The sequence below is a fragment of the Poecilia latipinna genome, unplaced genomic scaffold (genome assembly GCF_001443285.1).
Source record: "Poecilia latipinna isolate Pla-1442-1.1 unplaced genomic scaffold, P_latipinna-1.0 Scaffold1412, whole genome shotgun sequence".
NCBI lineage: Eukaryota > Metazoa > Chordata > Actinopteri > Cyprinodontiformes > Poeciliidae > Poecilia > Poecilia latipinna.
The window spans coordinates 87,395-111,353 of record NW_015114028.1 but is presented as its reverse complement, the minus strand read 5'-3'; the positions used below and the strand labels follow the sequence as shown (position 1 = coordinate 111,353).

Genomic DNA, 23,959 nt, shown 5'->3' with positions numbered 1-23,959 from the left:
CGTCAATAACAGGTGTTCTGAATATCTGTCAGATGTGCGCAAACGCATACCTTAGGTAATGCGCACGCGCACATCGATGTCACGTCACATACTGCTTACTCAGCAGATTTCTTATAAATCCGTCATACGTTTCATTGTGTGTTTTATTTCTCAGAAGTTTACGGTAAATTTGATCTAATTAAGCTGCTATGTTAATCAAGCATATTGACATAAATGACTTTTGCTGTTTCCAATATCGTTACCAGACTGTAATAAAGACATTAATCCAGTTTAGCGTCACTATTACTACAAATACTGTTTGACTACAGATTTGGTCTCCCGCGGGATATTTTGTCCCTATAGCTAATCTACCTATTTAATATTTTAATACATCTTTAGAAAACTGTACGGAATATGTCCTAAAAAAAAGCACATGAATAACGCTGGATGCTGACCGAAGCTGTGTTAAATAAGATGATGATTGAATCTGCCAAGATGCTAAAACTGAAATGTTGTATTTAAAACACAAAATAAAGGGAAAAAATTCAATTAAATATTAGATTATTGTTGAAGTGGTTAAACAATGTGGGGAGTTGTTTGTAAAGTCATGATGAAATATTTAGTCTACCAACTAAATATTTACTTTTCAAACTATGTATTTAGTTTGTAAAGTAAGTATTTCGCTCTACTATACATTTAGTTAGGACCAAAATATTTAGCTTACTCATTAAATACTTAGTTTGTAACTATTTAGGCCCAATCTATATATTTAGTTAAGCTAAATACTTTGAATATTTAGCTCCAAGCTAAATATTTAGTTCATAAACTAAATATTTAGTAAAGCTAAATACTTAGTTTTATATTTAGCTCCAAGTTAAATATTTAGCAACATGCTAAACATTTAGTTTGATGCTCAGTATACAGCTCTAGGCATGGTGGAGAATCTGTGATGCTGTGGGCCTTGATGTTCTCCAGAACCTTGTTGAAGTTCATGTCATCATGAACTCTATGAAACCTGCAAGAAAACTGAAAAACGGTTCCCAATAAGATCTTTAAGAGGCACAACCAAATCCAGAAATGGTTTACCAGACACAAAATCAACCTTCTTTATGAATCCAATCCAAAAAGAGGATAATGAGTCGATTTAAAAAGATTGTGTAAAGATCTTTCTCTCTAATCTTATGAAATGTAGAGAGCAACAGTTCTAAAGGTAAAGGAGGGGCTGAAGAAACATCAACAGGTTTTCCTTCAAATGTATTCCATTTAAATGTTGGATTTTTCAGTGTTTCATTTTGCCTCTGCCATGAAAATCTGATTTATTTGAACATTTTTGGAGGTTGGAGAACACTGTAATAGCTCTGCAGTAAGTGGAGAAACAACAAACAGGAAACAAAACAAAGTTTACTTATAGACTTTGCAAAATATAATCACACAAAACCCTGAGCAACGAGAATCAAGGTAACCTGCTGAATTTGTGTCCAAATTCATCTTGTCGTACTAGCAGTACCTTCTTTCCTTTAATGTGACGTTTCCTTCAACAGGTTAGGAAAAACATGTTCATCATATCTTTTGCATAAAATCATTCTGTGAGAATCAGATTTTAGTCTGATTATTTTCAGTTTCTTTAAGAATGAGCTCCCTATTTTAGGTGACTTGTCACTTTAAATCCAATCAACATTTACACTCGAGAATGGAAATGGCTGCAAACAGATGCACAATTATACAACTGTGCATCTTTGAAAAGCAGAAGTGGAGTCTCCTGTACAACCAACAAGAACGCAACAATAAAACATTCATCTTTTCTAGCAGCCATTATACAGCAGTAAAACCAGCTGACCAAACATACTGGAGCTCAGCTTGGGTTGCTAGGTAATGGGTGGAATTCCGCTGGGGTTGCTAGGTAACGGCAGGGCTTCGCTGCCGTTACCTAGCAGTTACTGCCCTACTACTGCCATACTGCTAGGGCAGTAATTGCTGATTTGTGACATAATAATACGCAGTAGATTTTTGAAACAGTTCATTTTGTAGACACCAAAAAACATTAACTTATTGCCAAAATAATAGTGGAGTGTTTTTTGGGCGGGCTTGGGGGTTGTTAAGCATTTGGGTTGTTATTAGCAGCAGCAGAGACCCAAAAGGAAGTACAAAACCGTGCAAAAAGTGTCAGAGTGTAAATAGTTTTCATCACACTTGGGTAACCAGAGTTTCTTTGAGAGGTAATTTCATCCCTTGCTGATCTCTTCCTCCCTGTTCTGCACAAAGCCCAGCCAGGAGGTTCCCATTGAGCGGTGGACATATCGCCCTGCTCTGTTCGTGCAGAAGTACACGATCCCCCATGAATTCAGGATCCTGATCCGTCCCGTTGTCTTCATCATTCTCTTCATCGCCCTCTTTGTCGTCTTCCCAGAGCGATGTGGAGACGTGGTGGTACTCCCTGTTGTCCTCACATTCCATCTCTCTGTGGTAGAAGTAGCTGAAGTTTGAAACGATGACGGGAACCGGCAAGGAGATGGTGAGCACACCCGCAATGGCGCACATGGACCCAACCAGCTTTCCCCCAACCGTAATCGGAACCATGTCCCCATAGCCCACCGTGGTCATGGACACCACAGCCCACCAAAACGACTCGGGTATGCTGGCAAACATTGTGTCGGGATTGTCCACCTCGGCAAAGTAGACAGCGCTGGAAAACAGAATGACACCGATGAAGAGGAAGAAGATCAGGAGCGCGAGCTCTCGCAGGCTGGCCTTCAGCGTCTGACCGAGGATCTGCAGGCCTTTGGAGTGACGGGAAAGCTTGAAGATCCGGAAGACTCTCACCAGCCTGATGACTCTGATGAGCGCCAGGGAGACAGACGGCGGTGTGCCTTTGTCCTTGGCCAGCTCTGTGCCCACTGTGACGAAAAAGGGCAAAATGGCCAAGAAGTCGATGATGTTCATGATGTCCTTGAAGAAGCCGATCTTGCTCGGGGCACTGATGAAGCGCATGATGAGTTCAAAGGAGAACCAGCAGATGCAGATGGTCTCGACTATGAAGAACGGGTCCTGGAATGGGGAGAACTTTGGCGGGACCAGGATGGTTGTGTTGGGGATGGTCGGGTGAGGCGTGATTGTGTATTGCTGAAAGATAAATGGAGAAGTAATGGTCACAACCGAAGAAAATACTGATTTGTGATTGTTTTTGTGATTTTTTTTTGTCAAAATCTCTGATTTTGTGGTGCTACTTTAGAAAATCAGACAGACCAGACAAACCAAAATATGAAGTTCAGTGTAAATTCTGGTACGTTATTTAAAAAATAAATAAATAAAAATATGAAAATAATTCATATAAGTAACAAAGGTACAAAATTATGACAGAGAATTAGGGCCATGCTAAGAAAAAAATAAAGTTATGAGAATAAAGAAATAAAATGATGAGAATAAGTCATAATATTACCACAATGAAGACATAATATTAAGAGAATAAATTTGTAATAGGACTTTATTCTCTTAATATATATGTTTTTACTCCATCACACACAATAACAAACCCAGGCAAAAAAAAAAAAAAATTTCCAAATCAGTGTCTTTTAATATAAAACTTTCTGTTTCAAAACAGAAATGCTGTAACGGTTCATTGTTTAGAGTTATTTCCAGGAAACTAAAAAATAAAAGTGTGAAGAGGCAGCAGAAGAAAACTTTCTGAAATAAGATTATAAGACCCTCAGCTGGTGTGAATAAATTGTCTGTTATGGTTGATCTGAAGAGTTTTGAAAATATTTTGATGACTAAATAAATCGAGGGTCAGTAAAAGAGTTTTGATTAAAAGTTTAAAAGTCTGGATCTTCGGTGTGACGAAGGTTTCCGAGCAGATCTGCGTCTCCATGGAGACGGTGATTACAGCAGAGAAAACATTTTCAAGGTATCCGTGATGAGTACATTATGAGATCTGTGATACGGTGACAACCTTTTCTCTCCTCTCCTTTTTCACTCTCCCACCATCTTTTATAGAAATCACTTTCTCCATTTCTGAACACGCAAATAAATCTTAAGTTCATGTGACTCTGGCTTGAATTACGGACATCTGGCGCTTCATTTAACTCAGATGTTTGTTTTTATCTGGGTGGAAAATGCCCGCCTGACATAACTTGGCTTTAGAGCCTTTTAACAAGTTAGATAAAGTTACAGTAAGCGTTTGATGGCTCTGCGTTGAAACGCACCCGGATAATACAACCTCAATGCTGCGGCTTTGTGTTTTTCAAGGTTTGTCGCTTCATCTGGATTAATGTTTTCATAATTCAGCTCGGATTAATCAAATAATAGGGATGAACGATATTCCAAAATCAACAAGCAGCTGAGCAAACATCTCCAGCTCCTCTTTCAGCTCTTAATGAACTCTGTAACCTGTCTGAAAGAAGGATTTATTACAGGACCCAAGTATTAGATTAAATTAGTTTCAGCTGGAAAATTAAACTTCCCTTTAATGTTTCTCGCTACCCATCACTTTCTTGTTGTTTTGTAAAAATATCTGTAGTTTTTTTTGGCAAATAAATGTTACTAATCTGAGTTTGATTACATTGGACTTCCACTTTTAGATGCAGCTTTAATGCTGGTTCATGCAAGACTCTGATCCTTTATGTCAACTGGAAAGCAACACAATGAATTTATCAACATCTAAGAAAACGTATAATGTTTGTGATTTTACATCCAGAAAGCGACTGATTAGGTTTGGATTTTGTCCAAAACATCTCTGATTTTCTGCAGCAATGGATTTATGACTGCTGATGCGAGCACCGCGTAAAAATGTTTACGTTTTTATTTGATTTCCATTTTTTAAAAAAGTATTTAGTCAAGTTTCTAATGTAAATATCTTGGTACACAAAAGTAACTTACAAGTAACTTTCCAGCAAGATATAGGAGCCTATTCTAAGTAAATTCTTAATAATGATTTTTAAACGTACTAGTGCCACAGTAATTTAATTTTTTTTCCCCAAGAAAATTTTTGAGTTTCTTTGTAGAAAATTTCTGAACTTAATCTAAAATTTCAGTTTGGTTGGTGGAAATTTACTCCTTTTTTTCTAACAGCAGTAAATATAATACGTTACCTCAAGTGAAATAATCTGCCAATGGAACTAGTACTTTTTCACAAATAATAAGGAATTATTGACTCTAAACAAGTTCTCACATCTTGCTCATACGTTATTTTTAAGTTTAAGTTTTGTCTTATTTCAAGTGTTTTGAGATATTTTCACCAGAAAGTAGGCCCAAAATGTTTTTGCTGAGTGGGAGCATTTTATATCCTGAATGCTTCATAAGTCAGAGTCAAGCAGCTTTGTAAACAAAACCCGCCAGGAACTGGACCGAAGATGAGTACAAAACCTCCTAAAAAAAGACCAGAAGGACCTGATGACTTTCTGTACGGTGCTGCGTCGTTTCTAATTTCATCCTGCGGCGAAAAGCTGATCTGCCTCCGTCTTTTCCAAGCCGTTTTCAGAGCCGGTGAGTCAACGCGTTTATTAATACGGACATCGGTTTATGTGTCGATGCTCTGTAACGGCCGTCCATGCTAAGTTTAGCCGTCCGGGTCTCATGGCGCGGTAACCTTAGACCAGCTCTCGCATTCACGCTCACTTCTGCTCCGCTTCTCGTTCACTCTCACTTCAGGCTGGGTTTGAAGAATCGACCAAATGACTCCGGCAGGTGCCTGTCGGTGAAAGCAAGCTAAACATCGAAGTAGCCTTCCTCCTCTGACTACACCGACAGGATGATGTCTTCACTCCGTCGGAGCGGATCGGGTTCACTGACGTCACTTTCTCTGCTGCTTTGCCCGCTTTTTTCATCTTCATGTTTAACATTTATTTTTAAATAAAAAGGGTGACAACGTAAAGCTGCAGTATGTAATGTTTATAAAGAATATGTTTGTTTATACATATCTGGTAAAACTGTTACCATATGGTGACAGATAATGAGTGAAAGCTTAGCTCACTAAGCTACTATTGGTCTGAATAGATAACCAATCAGATCCAGGAGGAGGGTCTTAGTGCTGTCGATCATCCTTATGCACACTGCTTAGTATGCTAACGATGGGAAAACAACATACTATTACGGTAACTATTTATTTGTCATCATCGGTGGAAATGCTAACTGGCATTAGCATTCACAAGTTATGCTAACTGCAGTGTAGCAGAGAGCAAGGTTAGGAGAGGGAGGATGAGCAGCGTCACACAAGATTGTGATAGGCAGCGCTAAGACCTCCTGTCTCCTCACTCTTACTGGTTGTTTGTAGTTAGCACTGAGAGCGCTGGGTGGAGGAATTTGATTTTTTCACTAGTAATATATCTAATAACATTATTTCACAACATAGTAACAATTTACACAAATGTGTAAAAAATAATCTTTTTTATAATTTTTTCTTATAAAATCTAAAATTTTCAAAAGTTTTCTAGTTGTTTTCTTTAGTGGTTCTTGGTACAGCGCCCCTACAGGCAAGTAGGGGAAAAGGTTTTTCAAAGCTTTTGGTTAGCTTGACTCAGTGTGAAAGAGAACCGAGCTGCAAATGTAACAAAATGTTGCGATTTTGGCGACTCTAATGGACTATCAGGTGTGAAAACACCCTCAGCTAAAATCTGCTCCCAGTCCCGGGGATTGGGGGCTTAACCTTTGCACCTAAAGTGACCCTTCATGCCAACATGTCCGCCTCACCTCCCGCCGCTCCTTCTCGTTTCTGAACTCAGGCATAGTCTCCAGGCAGAAGATGAGGATGGAGAGGACGATGACCATGACGCTGATGATGGCGATGATCCTCGCTCCACCCGACGACTCGGGATACTCAAACAACATCCAGATTTTCTGCTGCCACTTTGTGGGCGGCAGGGGCCTCTCCTCCTCCTTGGCGAAGCCCTCGTCCTCCTTGAACCGGTCAATGATGGCCTCGCCGAGTTCGTAAAAGTGCAGCTCTTCCAGGAACATGTCCAGCGGGATGTTGGCGGGTCGCCGCAGCCTGCCGCCCGACTGGTAGAAGTAGAGGATGGCGTCGAAGCAGATGCGGTTCCTGTCCAGGAACAGCTCGTTGCGCAGCGGGTCGTAGTAGCGTAGCCTGCGCCGCGGGTCGCCCAGCAGGGAGTCGGGGAACTGAGCGAGGGTGCGCAGCTGGGTTTCGTAACGCATCCCGGAGACGTTGATGGCCAGGCGTTCACTCAAGTCCCAGCCGCTCTTAAAGGGGCGGCGGCTCGCCCTCCTGGCCTCGCCACACACCTCCTTCTCACTGCACTCCTTCTCCAGCTTGTTGTACTTGTCTTTGCTCTGCTTTTGTTCGTCGCTGAGCTCATCGGCTTTTTGTTTCTCCTTTGCCTCCCCCTCATTTCCGGTTCGCTCGTCTTGATTGTCCATTTCTCGGCGTTGGGTGTTTCTTTGGGTTGCGTCTCTCTGAAAATCAAACAATCGAGACTGAACCACGAGACACAGATGAATTAAAAAGTCACGTGTCGATGCAGATAAATCTTTATAATGCAAAATTTGCATTTTGCAAAGTTTTCCACTTCTGTTTGAGTCCCAAAAACACTCAGCTGAGTTTTGACGTTTTAATTTATTAAGTTTTATTTCAGTTTCTAAAACCTCCCGATTATTATGTCACATTCCACTGGCACTGTGCCGTTACCTAGCAACCATTGCCATGCCAAGCCCCGTTACCTGGCAACCACTGCCAAGACAAGCCCTGTCACCTAGCAACCACTGCCAAGCCCAGCCCCGTTACCTAGCAACCACTGTTAAGCCAAGCCCCGCTATCTAAAACCTTAGGTTTCATAATTAATAATTTAGTTATAGATTGTTCTGACAATTAATCAACATAAAAATTGCTGCTTTCTGCATATTTTTCATTATTAGCATTCATTCTTGTTATGAAATATTAGGTATATGTTAAAAGATGCAAGAAATAAAAAATACTTCAGTCCCTTCTTTAAATAAGGAAATAAACATTTTATTGCCTAAAATGACATAACAGCATTTATGAATAATCTGCTGATTATTTTCCTGGATTAACTGATTAATAATTGCTTAATGAGAGATTTATTTACAGAATTTGAACCAGGTGAAGCTAAATGGATTCCACTTTAGTTGTGGGTTTAACATATTTACAGAAAAAAGTTATCTCAAATGGTAAAAGTCTATATCTTTGTCTTTTTTTTTTTGCTTAATTATTCTCTGAATGTGTTGTTTCTTTAGTATGTATACTTCACTTAACGATTAATCAATTACTAATTTACTTGATGGTTATTTTATTAATCGATTAATCACGATTAATCGTTACACCTCTAGTTTGTTATGCATAATTTTATGAGTCTCACCATCAGACTTTCTCCTCCTCCTTACCTGGCTTCAGCTGCTCCAGCTACTCACTCCTCCACATATTCCTCCTGCTCTGCCTCCTTCTTCCTTCCCTCCGTCTGCAGCCGACTCCTCGCCGATCTCCACATCAGGATGTCCAGGAAAGCCCTCACCGTGTTTTTGTGTGCGGTGAGGAGGAGGCGGCGGCAGCGTGGCTCCTTCAGGGGCCGCTGTGGTGTTAATCTGCAGCGCTCACTTGGAGTTAGGCTTGTTTGTGGGTCCTCTCTGTTGCACCCTCTCTGTTACGCGCCGCCCCAGGGAATGCTGCAGGGTTGAAATTTAATCTTTGACCCTGATCCAAGAGTGTCGCTAACCCCTCGCACTCCCAATCCTCACCTTTGCTGTCTGAAAATGTCAGCCTGTTAAATCTACTAAACATACTGTACATGGTGAGTGCATGAATAGTGTACATATCTGCATGACAATGATAATGTTTTTGACTATCATTGATATTTCCTACTGATAATGTATATTATTTTCAAAAAATACTTGTTAATGTTCTGTATAACATTTTTAGATTTATTTAAGTATTTTTTTTATTTCCTGCCAATTATTTATATTATTAAAACATACATGTTGTAGATTGAATTAATTAAAAACAATGTATTTGTTTTATTTCCTGATGAATATTTAAAACATACATGTAATACAAAACCTAACGTTCTATCTGACATTATTTTGAGATTTATCAATTAAAAATGTATTCAAATTGTTTTTAAAAAATACTTGTAATTCATAACTTATTGGTCTGTATAGCATTTTTAAAAAATTTAATTTAAAAATATATATTTTTATTTACTGACAAATGTTCATATTATTTAAAATATATATGTTGTAATTCACATTTTAATGTTCTGTGAAACTTTATTTTGAGATTTAATTAATCTAAAAATATATATTTTTTATTTCCTATTGAATATTTATATTTAAACAGTACATGTTCTACTTCACAACTTAATGTTCAGTGTAATATTATTTTGAGGTTAAAATAATTTATTAAAAACAAATATATATTATTATCTTAAAAAACTCTTTAAAATCAATGAAATATGTTTCTTTTTTACAGTGTAATGTCAGATATAGTTACATTTATGATTGCATGAATAAAGTAACTAAGGTAAATTGTCATCAAGATCCCGTATGTAGCACTAAGTTGAGCTTTCCATGAATTGTTTGGGTTTTGCAGCGAATTGCAGAATTTCCGATCGTTTCTTGAACACCTGAACGCCTCAGAGCAAAACGAGTTTTTTGTGGGACTTTGAACTTTACAAACACTTGGTGGCAGCTGCGCAATATTTGACAAAGCAGAGGACTTAGACGTGCAGTCAGCTTAAAACTTTGATCAAATAATAACTTGTGGTGTTTTGCAGATAAACGCTGCGCACTGCCTGACCGTTTTGGCGCACCAAAATGCCGCTGCGCTACCAAAACAAAGTGGTTATTGTCACTGGAGGATCCAAAGGCATCGGCAGAGGGATTGTCAAAGCGTTTGGTTTGTGGATATTTGTTTTTTCGTTGTGTGTTTGCTAAGATTACAAAAAAGAAATGGAGCACTGATTATTTTTGCGTCTCTTTTTTTAGTGGAAAATGGAGCCAAAGTGGTGTTTTGTGCAAGAGGAGGTCGGTGCAAAACTGCAAAATACGTAAATAAAACACACAGTAACGCCAACAGGATGTGTCACTGTGTGTTGCAGCTGCAGCAGGTGAAGCTCTGGAAACGGAGTTCAACACGCTGGGACCAGGGGCGTGCAAGTTTGTGGAGTGTGACGTCACCAAGGAAGACCAGATCCAGGTAAAGCGATGAAGATGCAAACAGTCCCATTTCTTACACTAAGTCAATAAGCTGTTTTCTTAATTAATCGTTAGATGAGTGCAGTCGCACCACGGAGTATTAAGAAAATAATAAAGTCATAAAATTACAAGAATAAGGTAATTTTATTTATATAGGATATTTTCAACAACAATGCAATTCAAAGTGCTTTACACGAGTTAAAAGGAAATACAAACAAAATAACAAACCAAAGGAAAGAAAACTAATCTAATGTCCTAAAGTGTGTAAACTAGGTGCTCCTGTTCAGGGTTGCTAAGTATCTAATACCATTTCTAAATAGTGCGAGACTCCTGCGAGCCGTTCACAGAGCGTTCTGCCCTCTCTCTGACAGAGCAGGCCTTTTATTTGGGAAAACAATAGAAAAGCGAAATCTGGAGGGAACAATCAGTTTTCAGGAGCACAGATATTCAGCACAGCAATCAAAAAGGTTTTAGCACATCTCGTCACTACTGATTAACATTAGACTGAATATGTATAAAATTGATAACAAAAAAATCTCTAACAGACTTTATTGGAGGAGTTTATTCTAGTAACATTTAAATTAAAAAAATCTGACTTTTTAAAATCCAATTAATCGCCAGAATAATTGTTCTATTAAATCAATTACTAAAAGTAATCCATAATCTTTAGTTGGTGCCATAATGTGCATTTATACGGGCTAATCTTGTGAAAATCTTCTGATGCTAACGGTTAGCTTAAGAGGCTTCTTTTTAAACATTTACTTACCGTTCCCCTCGCTGACAGGATGGCTCTCATCAAGTCCTTTTGTTGTTTTAATATTTTTTGTTTATTGTACCAACTGTTAGATTGTAATTCAGAAGCCACTTTATTACACATAATTACTAGCTAAAAGGAAAATCAACACACACCTTTCCTTTACCGTTAAGAGGAGTGACAAAGGGAGGCGAGTCTCAATGGAAACGGGAAGCAATAAATTATTAAATACAGATTCTACATACTTTGAGCAAAAATGCTTAAGTTTTATGGATTAAAATACAGATGCATGCGGGCCATTTTCTTTTCAGCGGTTGATTGCAGTCACCGTGGAGCTTCATGGACACGTCGACTGTTTGGTGAACAACGCAGGCTGGCGTGAGTCTGTTCTTCCGGAAGACATCGTCAACAGAAAGCGAAAAGTCTGAGTTTGTGTTGCTTTTTAAATGATTTTGTATCTTCCATGTCAGATCCTCCTCACAAACCCACCGATGAAACCACAGTAGAGGAGTTCAGGAATCTGCTGAATCTGAACCTCGTTAGCTACTTCTTAGCTTCCAAAGTAATTTCTGTTTTTACTTTGATTTTTAAGTGCAGAATTAAAGAATGTCAAACCATTGTATTGTGATAATGTACACACTGATGAATACTCATCACAAGATACAATTTATAAAAGTATTTAAATATTGTTGAGCAACTTTTGCCGTCGCCATTTTGCGGACTAGCGGAGTAAGAAGTGTCGTAATTTGCCTACAGCTGACGTAAAATGAAAGCTAATTTACATCAGTCTAAAGGCTAATAAATAGATTCATAAACACGAAAATGAACAATATTATATCTATACTTTCAGTGTGTTTTAGTTAGTTTTATAAACCCAGGATATGGTTCCAGTTAGTTGTAGTTTTTCCTCATTAATTACTGTTTTTATTTATTTCAGTTCGTGAAATGTTTTCTCAGTTTCAGTTTTTGTTATTTTGTTAGTTTTAGTTAACGGCAAAAACCTTTCCGAAGACTGGGAACTGTTGAAATAGCTACCATTATATTAAATTTGTATCTAATCCAGAATGTTTCTGTTTCAAAAAATAAATAAAATAAAAAGCTAAAACATCATTCTGAATATTTTTCCCTGCAGTTTGCTTTACCGTATCTTCGTCAGCGCCACGGAAACATCATTAATATCTCCAGTCTTGTGGGGACCATCGGTCAGAAAGATGCTGCGCCATATGTCGCCACTAAAGTGAGTAAAAATGTCAAGATGAAGCTTTTAAAATGCAATCAGAACTGCTCTGTAATGCACGTCTTTCTCCACAAGGGGGCAATAATCTCCATGACAAAGGCGATGGCTGTGGATGAGAGTAAACACAAAGTGAGAGTGAACTGGTGAGCCAAACCCAACTTCAGCGATATTCCTGTTTGCAGAAGGAAGTTGAACTTTATTTGTGATTATTTTTTTTAACTCTTCGTATTTTTAAATTAGTTGCTATTGAATATTGTGCTTTAGAGTTTGTATTTTCATGATTTCAGCTATTCTTTAAAATAAATGTTTACGTTTTACTGTAAAGGAAAGAAGGAAAAGGACTTAAATATGTCATAATAAGCACTATGAGATATTTAATCTTGTGAAGATTATATTAGTTACATAAGCATTGAGATGATTTTTATAAATCGCTGCAATGTAAATATTCAAAATTAACAAATTTATCTTCATAATTTAAGAAATTTGATTTCAAAGATGGAATACATGTTTAATCTTTATAAATATCATATATATATATATATATATATATATATATATATATATATGTATGTATTTAAATTTTGTGATATTTATGTACCTGGAAATTCTATATTTATAGTCTAAAAAAATTGCTGTTCATTTTTTTTTTTTTTTTAATCTGGAGAACAGCCTAGTTTGGAAAATATTTTAATCTCTTAAAATCACAGAAAGTAGCTGACCTCTATCATTTATTACTTACACAATAATATAAAATAAATTAAAATTGTCACTAGAAACCAGAAGATGTTTCAAAATGCATTTGTGCTCCTACAAATACCTTTGGTAATAAAAGAAATTGTAAATTATAATTTAGTGTCTGATACGTGTTGCAGCATCTCTCCAGGTAACGTGATGACGCCGCTGTGGGAAGAACTTGCTGCGCAGACGGCCGACGCTGCAGCCACCGTCCACGCAGGGGAAAAAGCTCAGGTGAGGTCAGGAGAACACACTCAGTGCTGAACATTCAAGTCTTTTATGTCGGTAACCATAGACTCCTGCTGTTGTGAAGTAGCAGCTGAACTGGATGTTCTGGCTGGCTGGGTTTTGTTGTTGTGGTAATGAAGAATTTGCCTCACTACAACCGGTCTGTGAAATGAAACACTTTCATTCTTAGAACCAGCAGGAGGAATTTTACCAACTCTGTTATGATGAAATGCTAATTAGATTAGCACCTGATGAAACTAGTTAATGTTTATTTGAACCGAAGTATTCATAGAGGTCAAGTTCTCATGAAAGATCTGCATTTGTTGTTTCCTGAATCTAAGAACTGTTGAACTTTTCTAAATTTTTATTTAATAAACCAACATTAAATAGTGCACAATTGTGAATTGTAAGAAAACTAAAGTTTTCAAAATACAAACCCAAATCTAAAAAGTGTTTGCTATCCCTCTTTATCCTAAAACCCCTAAATAAATCCAGTTTGTTTATTCAAATATATATGTTTATTGAGATACTTTTGTTTTTGTCTCAGTCACATAAAATCCCTGAAGTTTGTTGTTTTCACATGATGACACATGGAAGAGTGGAAAAACACAAAAGCTCACCAAGTTTTTTGTCTAGTTTCTAGTGTAAATATCTCAATACACCTGAAATAAAACAAAACTAACTTAAAAGTAACTTTTCAAATAATTCCTTAATAAAAACTACAAGTTCCACTGGCAGATTGTTTCACTTATAACTTGGGAAAAACGTCTTGCCTTAGTACGATAGAGTTTTAGGGCCACAATAAGAAGATAATAATAAAAAAATATATGAGAATAATGTATGAGAATAAACTCAGCATTGTGAGAATAGTACAATAGGATGATAAAGTTGCATAAAAAGTTGTGCAACAATAAAGCCGTACTACAACAGAGTAAAGTCGCACAATAATAAAGTTGTAGTGTTACGACTTTATTCTCATAATTTGATTTTGTTTGTTAGTATGGACCTAATACGCCGTCGCACACCAGAAACCAGACCAAAAATAATTGGTAAGATTTTGTGTTTTTTGCAGTGTATTTAGTTTTTTCAGTTGTTAAAAGCAGACTAGGAAACTGTCATCTGAACTTCATTGCATGAACATGTGATTTTTTTCTTTTAAACCTAAATTGTGGAGTTGTCTAAGTTGAGATGTTTTAATTATATGCTAGTTGGGCGGATTTTACAGCTTAGCAGCAACTGTGGGAACGAACAGCTGCAGGCTTCCAGAAACAAGTCTCTGCCGTGTTCATCCCGTTTCCTGTGCGTCTGCTCCTCCAACAGCTGATGGGTCGGATGGGGACGGAGGCCGAGTGTGGGCTGGCTGCTCTGTTTCTGGCTGCAGACGCCACGTTCTGCACCGGCATCGACCTGCTGCTCAGCGGAGGAGCTGAACTTAACTACGGCTTCAAGAGTCAGATCCCATCCTGAGGGTCTCTGACCCCACAGGATTAATGCAAATAACAAAAACAAACACCTTTACTTTTTTGTTAAATAAAAGCAGGGTAACAGTGTTCCCCTGTGATGGACTGGCAACCTGTCCAGGGTGAAATGTCTTGCTGGAGATTGGCACCAGCACCCCTCCAAACCCCACTATGGATAACGCTGTAGGAAAATGGATGGATGGATGAAATAAAAACAGACACGTTGGGAATAAAGGAACATAAATATTTTAAGTATTTTGGCATGCAGGTCAACCGTAACACGACCTGCACCCCTCCCCTCCTGAGCGGCCAATCAACAATAAGCAGTTTGACCTACAGTAAACTCTGCTCTTCCTGGCCAATCAGATCCCAGGATTTTGCCACTCCTTCAGTAACTTCCTGAATCCTCATACTGTAATTTATTACTAACGTTTTTGTGTTTAAACGGAGCCAGAAAAAATAATTTAAAAGTTATTAAACCAGAAATTTTTAAAGTGTAATAAAATAGAAATATTTTATTAATACATAATTGTTTTAGTAAAAGTTGTTCTGGAAGGAGTTTGCCGCGTCCGTCTGAGCGGAACTGAATTGGATTTTTATTTGTTTCCACACGGGCGAATAATCTCGGTTTATCAGCGCAGAGGAGATGGCAGCCCTCCGAACGGTGAGTGAGTTCACTGACCGATGTGACTCTTATCTGTTTACACTAACGACCCGGGTTAAACATTATTTAACTGATCGATAAATCAGTAACCTTAGAGGAGAGGAGATGGACATGACTTGCTGTAGATCGGATCGTTCCCGCGCCGGGAGTCCGACTGCGGGGAAGATCCCTCACCAGACTTCATTTAGAAAAGTTTAAAATAAAGCTTCGTCCTAAAAATAAAAGTGAGAACAACAAACTAAAGGTTAAAAATAAATTTTATAGAGATGACAACGAATTCGGCGCTTTTGTTTAGTTAATATTTTAATTGTGTCATTTTAAATATATTTTATATTTCTGCACAACTTGAAACCGTGTTTGTTTTTAGTGACTCGACAATTTGTTTAAGGTTCATTCAGAATTTTCTTTCTCCATTCAGGCTGTATTTGCTTCCCATACTTGCTAAAATAAAAATGCAACAACGTTTTCCCTTTTTTGTTGTTGTTTTTGCATGATTAAGTCATCAATTTAACTATTTTTGTCAGATTTCCTCCGTTTTCAGGCTTATCATCAGATTTATAGCTTTGTGTTAACTCCCATCAGATGAGGCAATAAAGACAAAACTTGCATCATCCTTTCATCATGCATATAATTACTGCATTTCTCTCTAGAATTAGACCTCTGCTGGAGAACTGAATGGATCACACTCTGACCTTGCATTCCTAAAACCATAAGGTGGAAATTTTTCTGTTTGTCCATGTAGGTTGTTGTATTCTTGAGCTTGTGAAAGGCGGTCCTAATCTTTTAATAACTGAATGACATCATCAGGTTGCGCGTAGATCATTGCGCAATGCTTTAAAGCACTGGCCATTTAAAAAAAAAATCTTCCAAAACTGGAAAACAGAAACTTTTCATCTTTTTTTAAGTCTATGTTTTGCTTTCAGATTCATTTGAATGTAAATAAAGCCAAAAGCACCCAGTTTTATTCCAAAGCCAATGTGGCTTTGGAGTTTTAGAAGAAAAATCTGCATTAATTTCCCTTTAAGTTAGATCCTAAAACAAATCTCCTATTGATAAAAATTGATGTATAGTCATATTTCACTGTCCTTTGGTTAGTTTTTTGAAGTGAACTAAACTACAGGCTGGGTAAGAGCTGCAAGAATAAGCAAATATTGAAAAAATACTCAACAAAACCTGTTATGCAAGAGCTAAACTGAGTTTCTGACTATATAAGCAGTGAAGGATAAAAAAAAAGCTTGTGTGGGTTTAAACTTGTTGCATTAATCACTAAAAATGAGTTAAATCTGACACATTAGTTCAGTTTTGTGAGAATAGCCCATTAGTAGCATATTGTCCCATTTTACATGTCTAATTATACAGTTGTTATAAATGTTATATATTGTTCAGAGTTGATTTATTGTCAGTGCATCCACGGCGGCCATCTTGTTTGACAAACATGTTTTACTGCTTCTATTTATTTGAACTTTGAATCCAGGTTAACTCTATGACAGAGTATTATTCAATTAACAAGAATAAATTTGTAATATTAGGAGATTAAAGTCGTAATTTTATGAGAACTTCAAAATAAAAAGTAAAATGCGTCTGATCTGGATAATTTATATTTTGTCTCATTAAAGCAACTTTTTTCTCGTAATTTTAAGATGTTTTTTTCTGGTAAAATTGTTTCTTATCACTATATTCTCATAATTAAACAAAATTCTCATATCCTGGATTCTGATACTCTGTATCACAACTCACAGGCATGATAGAAATAAAAGACACTTTTAAAAAATATTTTGTCATTTCAAAGCAAGAAATTTGATTCAAACAAAATAAATCTGAAATTTTCTCATGCGGCTCTGGTTTCCTGTCCTGCAGATAAACTGAGGACAAAGTGTCAGCCATTTTGTTTCTTGATTAATTGGACAGAAAGCTGCAGGTCGCCTAGTAAAAACCTCTGAGTCTTTGTCGTTTGGTCTGCAGGCGCTCCATGCACGACTCGTTCAGACGCTCCCCTTCTCCTTCGGCGCCCTGCGATTCGCCAGCTCCTTTAAGGTAATTAGGAAACTCCAGTCGGGTAAGACCTGCACAGGCATCCTCTGGGAAAAAGAAGCTTCCTCATGTTTAAAAACTATTTCCTCCTCTCACCTGTTCTCTCCTTTTCCTGTTTTTGATTATTTAATCCAGTTTAATTAAACCCAAACCAGTCAGAACCGAAGCCAGGGGAGTCCAAAGTGACAAAATGTTGGCAGCAACACCAATTATTTGTTTTTAAATTGCCACATTTCTTGTAAGAATCACATTAGACAGCTTTTACTTAAAAGCTGCTTTTAATGAGTTTATTAAACTTTAAGCATTTTCAAAGAAAGTGGCCTAAATCATGACTTTGTTGCTCAAAATTCACAAAATTTTGTTCTATTTTTTCCAATTGATCCCTTGAAAATTTGCTAAATTTCTTATGAGGCAAACCTGCAAAACTTACATCTGTAATAATTTCCAACAACTAACCTGACTATTTTTTAGTGAAAATATTGCATACTTATTTCATTATTACACTTCTTACAAAGTACTTTTTGTCCAGTTTCTAGTGCAAATATCTTTGTCCACTTGAAACAAGAAAGCTCAGAAGGCGTATTGGCACCAAAACAAGTACATTTGCGAGAGAAAATGTACACATTTTGAGATTAATCTCAGAAATTTTCTAGAAAACAACTTGGAAATTTTTGAGCTTGAAAAGTAAATAAATTAAAAGAAAAATAACTCAAATTTTTGAGAAAAAATACTTCAGAATTTCTTATTTTCAAACAAATTGGTCGACTTTCGATCAATTTGTCAAAAGTCAAAGAGAAAAATCTAAATTTCAGAGTTTTTTCTAACAAACTTTTCACTTTCGGAGCTCAGAAATGTCAATATTTTTCTCTAAAACGTTTCTGAAATTCATCTCAAAATTTGAGTTTTGTGGCAGAAATGTAATTTTTTTTCTGTCAACAGTGGCTTTAAGACACCGTCGTATAAAAGTGACATGGAAGTAACTTTTCAACAACATATGTTTGCTTAGTTTAGGTAAATAATTCCTTAAAATTGAATCTTGGTAGATTATTTCACTTACATTTTTCATGTTTTAAATGGAAACAAAAACTGCCAGTGGAACTCGTACTTTTCAACAATATTAAGGAATTATTATCTTAAAACAAGCTCCTATTATTTTTGCTGGAAAGTTACTTGTTAGTTAGTTTTGTCTTATTTCAAGTGAACTAAGATATTTGCACTAGAAACTACACAAATATACTTAGTGAGATGTTTTTCTGCAGTGTGAGAAGGTAAAGACATTTGTTTGGCCCTGAAATCCTTTTAACGTGACGATTTTGGCCTTTCTGACCAGACGCTCGGACGCCCCTGTCTCAAGCTGACTCCGTTATAATCCTGTATCTCTGATGTGTTTGTGCTCTGTCAATACCCTGCTCAAAATCGATCACTGTCTTCCTCGTGGCTTCGTCTTTCTGCTCCGCTCTGCTCTCGTCCGTCCTCTCCCTCCGGTCCGCCTCCAGGCCGCAGACCTCACCATCGAACGCAACCCGGAATGCAAACCCAAGCCCGACCCGTCCGCGCTGATGTTCGGAAAGCAGTTCTCCGACCACATGCTGACCATAAGCTGGTCCGAGAAGGACGGCTGGGACGCGCCGCAGATCAAACCCTTCCAGAACCTGTCTCTGCACCCGGCCTCCTCCGCCCTGCACTACTCCATAGAGGTAAGGCAAATAAACATGGAGGGAAACTGATCATGGATTTTCATCCTAAATGTTTATTTTTTGGTCTTTTTGTTGTTTTAGCTGTTTGAAGGCATGAAGGCGTTCCGTGGCGTCGACAACCACATCCGTCTGTTCAGGCCGATGCTGAACATGGAGAGGATGCATCGCAGCACGGAGAGGAGCTGCCTTCCTGTGAGTCTCTGCACTGAAGGGTCATCCAGACATGCATCCAACCGTACATCCAACCAACTGGGAAACCAATCAGATTAAGGATTAAGGATGATCCTCTGCTGTGTTTTCCATTCCAGCTGTTTGATAAAATCGAGCTGCTGCAGTGCATCAAGAAGCTGGTGGAGGTGGACCAGGACTGGGTTCCTTTCTCCCAGGACGCCAGCCTCTACATCCGACCCACGTTTATCGGCACTGAGGTGAGTTTGGTGATCCGTGAACAACCCCCGCTCTGCCGTCTGCCTTTCTGACGGCGTCCTGCTCCACGTCCAGCCGTCTCTTGGCGTTTCTCGAGCCGGAAAGGCGCTGATCTTCGTCATCATCGGCCCGGTGGGACCGTACTTCGCCACGGGTTCCTTCAACCCGGTGTCTCTGCTGGCGGACCCGGCGTTCGTCCGAGCTTGGAAAGGAGGAGTCGGGGAGTACAAAATGGGAGGGTGAGTTTTTATCCTCCTCCTTCACGCTGCCTTCCAGTTGTACTCAGAAAATGGGAAATTCCAACTTCACAGTCGGGTGAAATCAACGACAGAGTATTGGGACGTTGTAGATGGAAAAAAAAGGAAAGGAGGAGTAAGATCAGAATTTTTCTCTAAAAGATAAATGTAACAAACTTTTAGAAAAAGGAAATTTGACTTTGGAAAGTTAAAAATTTTATCAAAAAATCTTAAATTGAGATATTAGAAATTTCTGTTTCAAAAGTCAGAAGTTTTTTATTTTGATGCAGAAATATCCATATTTTTTCAATCAAAGGTCTAAAATTGATTTCAAAATTTGAGTTTTCAAACTCTGAAATTTTTAAAGAAAATTTTTAAGATTTGACTTTCAAAAGTTGAAAAATTTACTTTGAGAAAACAAGTATTTACAAATAATGTTTATTAGTTATTAATAGTTATTAATTAATAATACATTATTAATAATTTAGCATATAATGAAAAGTCTGTCACTTTGCTCTGAAGTTTTTTTTAAGAAGTTGCAACTTATCAATTAGTTTATTGATAAAATGGACCAACTTCAGATTAACTCAGTAATCGATAACGTTAATCTGTAATCTGAACATTTCTCTGTTTTACATGGGCAGAACGTTAATCTGAGCCTTTATCTCAGATCGTTAAAGTCTCTAAACGTCGCCTCGACTTTCAGTCGGGAGTTTTCCGTTTCCGTTCGGTTCCTCTGATCTGGAGCCAGTCTGACGGTCGTTTCTCCGCCTGGAGGCTTTTTGCTCCTCACTTCCTGCAGTCGCTCAGGCCTCCATGTGACTCTGCTTGTTCAGCTGCTTCGCTCCCAGATTGTTACGCAACCGAACGCCGGCTCCACTCCCATCAGAAGGTGGGGAATGCGTCCGCCCCAAATCCAGATTTAGCAGCTCTCATCAGCCGGGGGAGCAGAAAGGGATTCAGCCCTGGGTATCGCTGCGTTTACACGGTTATTTAACACAGACATGCAGCTAAAACTACAGCTGCAACTGAAAATGATCCTGATAATTGATTATTCTGGCCAGAAAACTGCAGCTGTGAATATTCCAGCTGTTATAATAGAAACCTCTGTGTGTGTGTGTGTCCAGGAACTACGGGCCGACCATCGCCGTGCAGATGGAGGCGCAGAAGCAGGGCTGCCAGCAGGTTCTGTGGCTCTACGGCCCGGATGAGGAGATCACCGAGGTCGGCACCATGAACCTCTTCATCTACTGGACCAACACTAAAGGAGGTGAGACGCCTGCTGACCCCTCATGCTGGATCTATTGAATATTGGTGGAAATCGATCAGCTGTTTGTGTGTCTGCAGAGAGAGAGCTGGTGACGCCTCCTCTGGACGGCATTATTCTGCCAGGAGTGACCCGGCAGTCGCTGCTGGACCTGGGCAGAACCTGGGTGAGAAGACAACATCCTCCTCAACAAAAAGTCCAGTCAATGCAAGCTGGAGCTTTATTTAGCTTCCAAACTGCAATTCAAAAATGAAACAGTTGGGCCCGGAGACTTTTAAACTGTTACAAAGTATTTAACGTTTTATCAAGAAACTTTTACTGAAAAACCAACTTTGCTGCACCAACCAGCTTTGATTCTTTCTGCAACTTGGATAAATATAGCAACAAAATCCTGTTCTTATTACTGAAAATAAATGTATTCAATTGAGCCCAAAAGAAGCAGAAAGCTACATGTCTTTAATTTACAAACATGCAAAATCTTCTACAGTGTCTTAGGGCCACAGTAGAAAAAAATAAAATTTCTGGCAACAAACTAAAATAATTTTGAGTAATCTAAGAAATTTTTTGAAGAAAAAAAATTAGATTAATATAAAAGATTTTCTACAAAAATTCTAAATTTCAAATGTCAAAATTTTTAGATTAATCAGTCAGAAATAAAAAAAGTGGAAATTTCTGAGCTCAAAAAAGTTTGTGAGAAAAATCTGAAATTTTGAGTTTAATTTGAGAAATTTCCAAGAAAAAAATGTAACATTTTAAAAGTTTGTGAAAAATATTTCATAAAATTTTAGATTAAACTCAGAAATTTTGAGAAAATTCACCGACATTCCTGAGATCCAAAAGTCAGAAATGTTTGACTTTTGGATCTCAGATTTGTTTTTTTCTATAAATTTCTGTGATTAATCACTAAATTTCTGAGTTTTTGGTGGACATTTAGTCTTTTTGTGCCCATCTGTTAGGGCCTTAATACACAGTCGTAAAAATCTCTTTCTAGTTTTGGACCTACAATAAATATCAGGCTTCTTTATTTGCTTGAATTTGTTTTTATTTTTGCCTGCAACAAATTTTGAGTCTATGATGTTGGCCCAAGTAGCAAAACCTTTGTCCTAAATAGAGTAAATTAATTCACATTCTTTGTGATTTTGTGAAATTCTCCATAATCTACAGTCTTGGTGGATAATAACAATATTCCTCGTTTTTCTTGTTTGTTTCTGTCAGGGCGATTTTAAAGTGACGGAGCGAAAGATGGGGATGAAGGAGCTCCTCGAAGCTTTGGATGCTGGAAGAGTTCTGGAGGTTTTTGGAGCCGGAACCGCCTGCGTCGTTTGTCCCGTTGGAAGCCTCCGTTATAGAGGAAAGGTACGTAAAATTTTAAAATGTTCTTGGTTTTTACTTTCGGTCATTCTTTGGGCCAGATTCTTTGCATTACTTTATTTTTTTCAGACTTATCAGATCCCTACAATGCAGAACGGTCCAGATCTCGCAAAGAGATTCTACAAGGAGCTTACTGATATTCAGGTAAGATTGTCAGGCTTTATTCAACCACTAACAAGCAATTTAACCAGAAATTTAAGCCAGAAGAAGCAAAAAAAATCAAATATAGACTTCCACAAGTATATTTCTTCCTCTCAAAGTTGCTCATTTTAAAGCAAAGTGAAACTAATCACAGCTAGGTGGGTAAATGTTTGGTACGTGGACCAAAAACGGGAGTAATGTTTGAGGAGGCTAATGCTAGCTGCTAATATTCACAAGCTAGCTTTTTTGTACCATTTATCACCATTAATAAGCTTTCCGAACTTTCAAATGAATAAAAAAATAACTTTTGGTTTTAAATATGAATCGTTTTAATCAAAACAAACACTCACCTGCCTTTTTCCTCTCCCAGTACGGACGCAAACCAAGCGAATGGGCCCCAGTGGTTGTTTAAACAGCCGTCGGTTTTTAAGTCCTGTGATTCCAGTTTGATCGACCAGCTAATGCACTCCTCTGCCCACATCGACCCCTGAAACGAAAACGGTTGGAGTTTTGAATGTAAAGCATTAACACATCAAGCACCTAGATGACAAAATATAAAGATTTGATGTAAAGTATTAGCGTAAGGAGTCTATATAAGTACCAAACACCCATTGTGATCTTTGGTGTCAGCACAAACGGACACATCTGTGTTTAAAAAGCAGCTACATATTCAGTGTAGGACCTGCAGGCCAGCCTCTGCAGAATGCACTATAAATCCACTGTAGAACATGTTTAACTGTTACACCTGTGTGAGGACGAACCGTTACTGATCCAAGCCACTCAGCCGTCACGGAGGTGAAACGGCGCCCTCTGGTGGTGGGAAGCAAAGCCGTAGAATAGACCTGAACGCTGGCTGTTACTCCTGCACTAGTTTGTGTTTTTATGAGAACAATGTAAAGTTCCAGATTGTGTTTAGAGGCTTTTAAATTATTGTACCTTGTGTTGATGTGAAATCTGGCCAGCTGTCTTCCAAAGTATCATGTTGCTGTATTCTCCTTTTAAATGTTTTGTTTCTGCCCTTTCTGAACGGTATGTATTTGTTCACAGATTGCTCTCTTGTCTCTTTTCCTTAAAGTGCCTGACCGCCGTCGGTTAGCTTGTCCTTTTCATGTTCATTCTGTATGGGATGTAGCTGAAAACAATTCATCTTAGTTTTATTTTTCAACATGCTGTTACTTTTATTCGGTTTTTACAATAAAATTTTATTTGAGGTTTAGTGGTTGTCTGTTTTTTTTTCTTCAGATAAAGAAAAACTACTGTTTTAGGAATTCTAACAGTAGTTCCAATCGACTGACGAATGAGATCCGTTTAATCCTCTTTCATTTTTGCAGTTTGGCCGCCATCCAGTAGAGGGCGCCTCTAGCTATCCGTAAGTGGAGCCATTTATACAGAGTTAAAGATGGCGGCCATAAAACGGTCTGATATGAGATGAGAAATTTAAGTTTCACTTTTATAACGCTCATTTTGCCCTTTAGGTCATCAGAAGACGGTCATACAAGAGAAAACCCAAGTTTTAAGAAAATAGTTAATTAATCGTTAGTTGATCAATAAGAGTAATCAACTTTAAATCTTTAATCT

The 23,959-nt window shown here is 37.9% G+C and overlaps 2 protein-coding genes across 5 annotated transcripts; one reads left to right on the top strand and one right to left on the bottom strand.

Moving 5' to 3' along the window:
* Positions 1-2,050: 2,050 nt before the first annotated feature.
* On the bottom strand, positions 2,051-8,553 carry kcna7 (potassium voltage-gated channel, shaker-related subfamily, member 7). The gene is made up of 3 exons (XM_015056839.1): positions 8,329-8,553; positions 6,661-7,383; positions 2,051-3,099 (listed from the first exon to the last, which is right to left on the bottom strand). The coding sequence occupies exons 2-3, from the start codon at positions 7,345-7,347 to the stop codon at positions 2,164-2,166; spliced, it is 1,623 nt and encodes a 540-aa protein (XP_014912325.1). The 5' UTR covers positions 7,348-7,383; positions 8,329-8,553; the 3' UTR covers positions 2,051-2,163.
* A 162-nt stretch (positions 8,554-8,715) lies between these two features.
* bcat2 (branched chain amino-acid transaminase 2, mitochondrial) lies at positions 8,716-23,597 on the top strand. Of its 4 annotated transcripts, XM_015056836.1 has the most exons (19): positions 8,716-8,732; positions 9,714-9,835; positions 9,925-9,963; positions 10,038-10,135; positions 11,200-11,266; positions 11,359-11,450; positions 12,021-12,125; positions 12,201-12,268; positions 12,998-13,094; positions 17,175-17,246; positions 18,740-18,940; positions 19,022-19,132; positions 19,249-19,368; positions 19,442-19,605; positions 20,730-20,872; positions 20,950-21,035; positions 22,085-22,225; positions 22,310-22,384; positions 22,752-23,597. In XM_015056836.1, exons 2-19 carry the CDS (start codon positions 9,754-9,756, stop codon positions 22,791-22,793), a joined length of 1,803 nt encoding a protein of 600 aa, XP_014912322.1. In that variant the 5' UTR covers positions 8,716-8,732; positions 9,714-9,753; the 3' UTR covers positions 22,794-23,597. The 4 variants fall into 4 exon arrangements, with proteins under 4 accessions (XP_014912322.1, XP_014912321.1, XP_014912323.1 ...); XM_015056835.1 differs by lacking the exon at positions 8,716-8,732 and having other exon boundaries at positions 9,606-9,835; XM_015056837.1 differs by lacking the exons at positions 8,716-8,732; positions 11,200-11,266; positions 11,359-11,450 and having other exon boundaries at positions 9,607-9,835.
* The last annotated feature ends 362 nt before the right edge of the window (positions 23,598-23,959 follow it).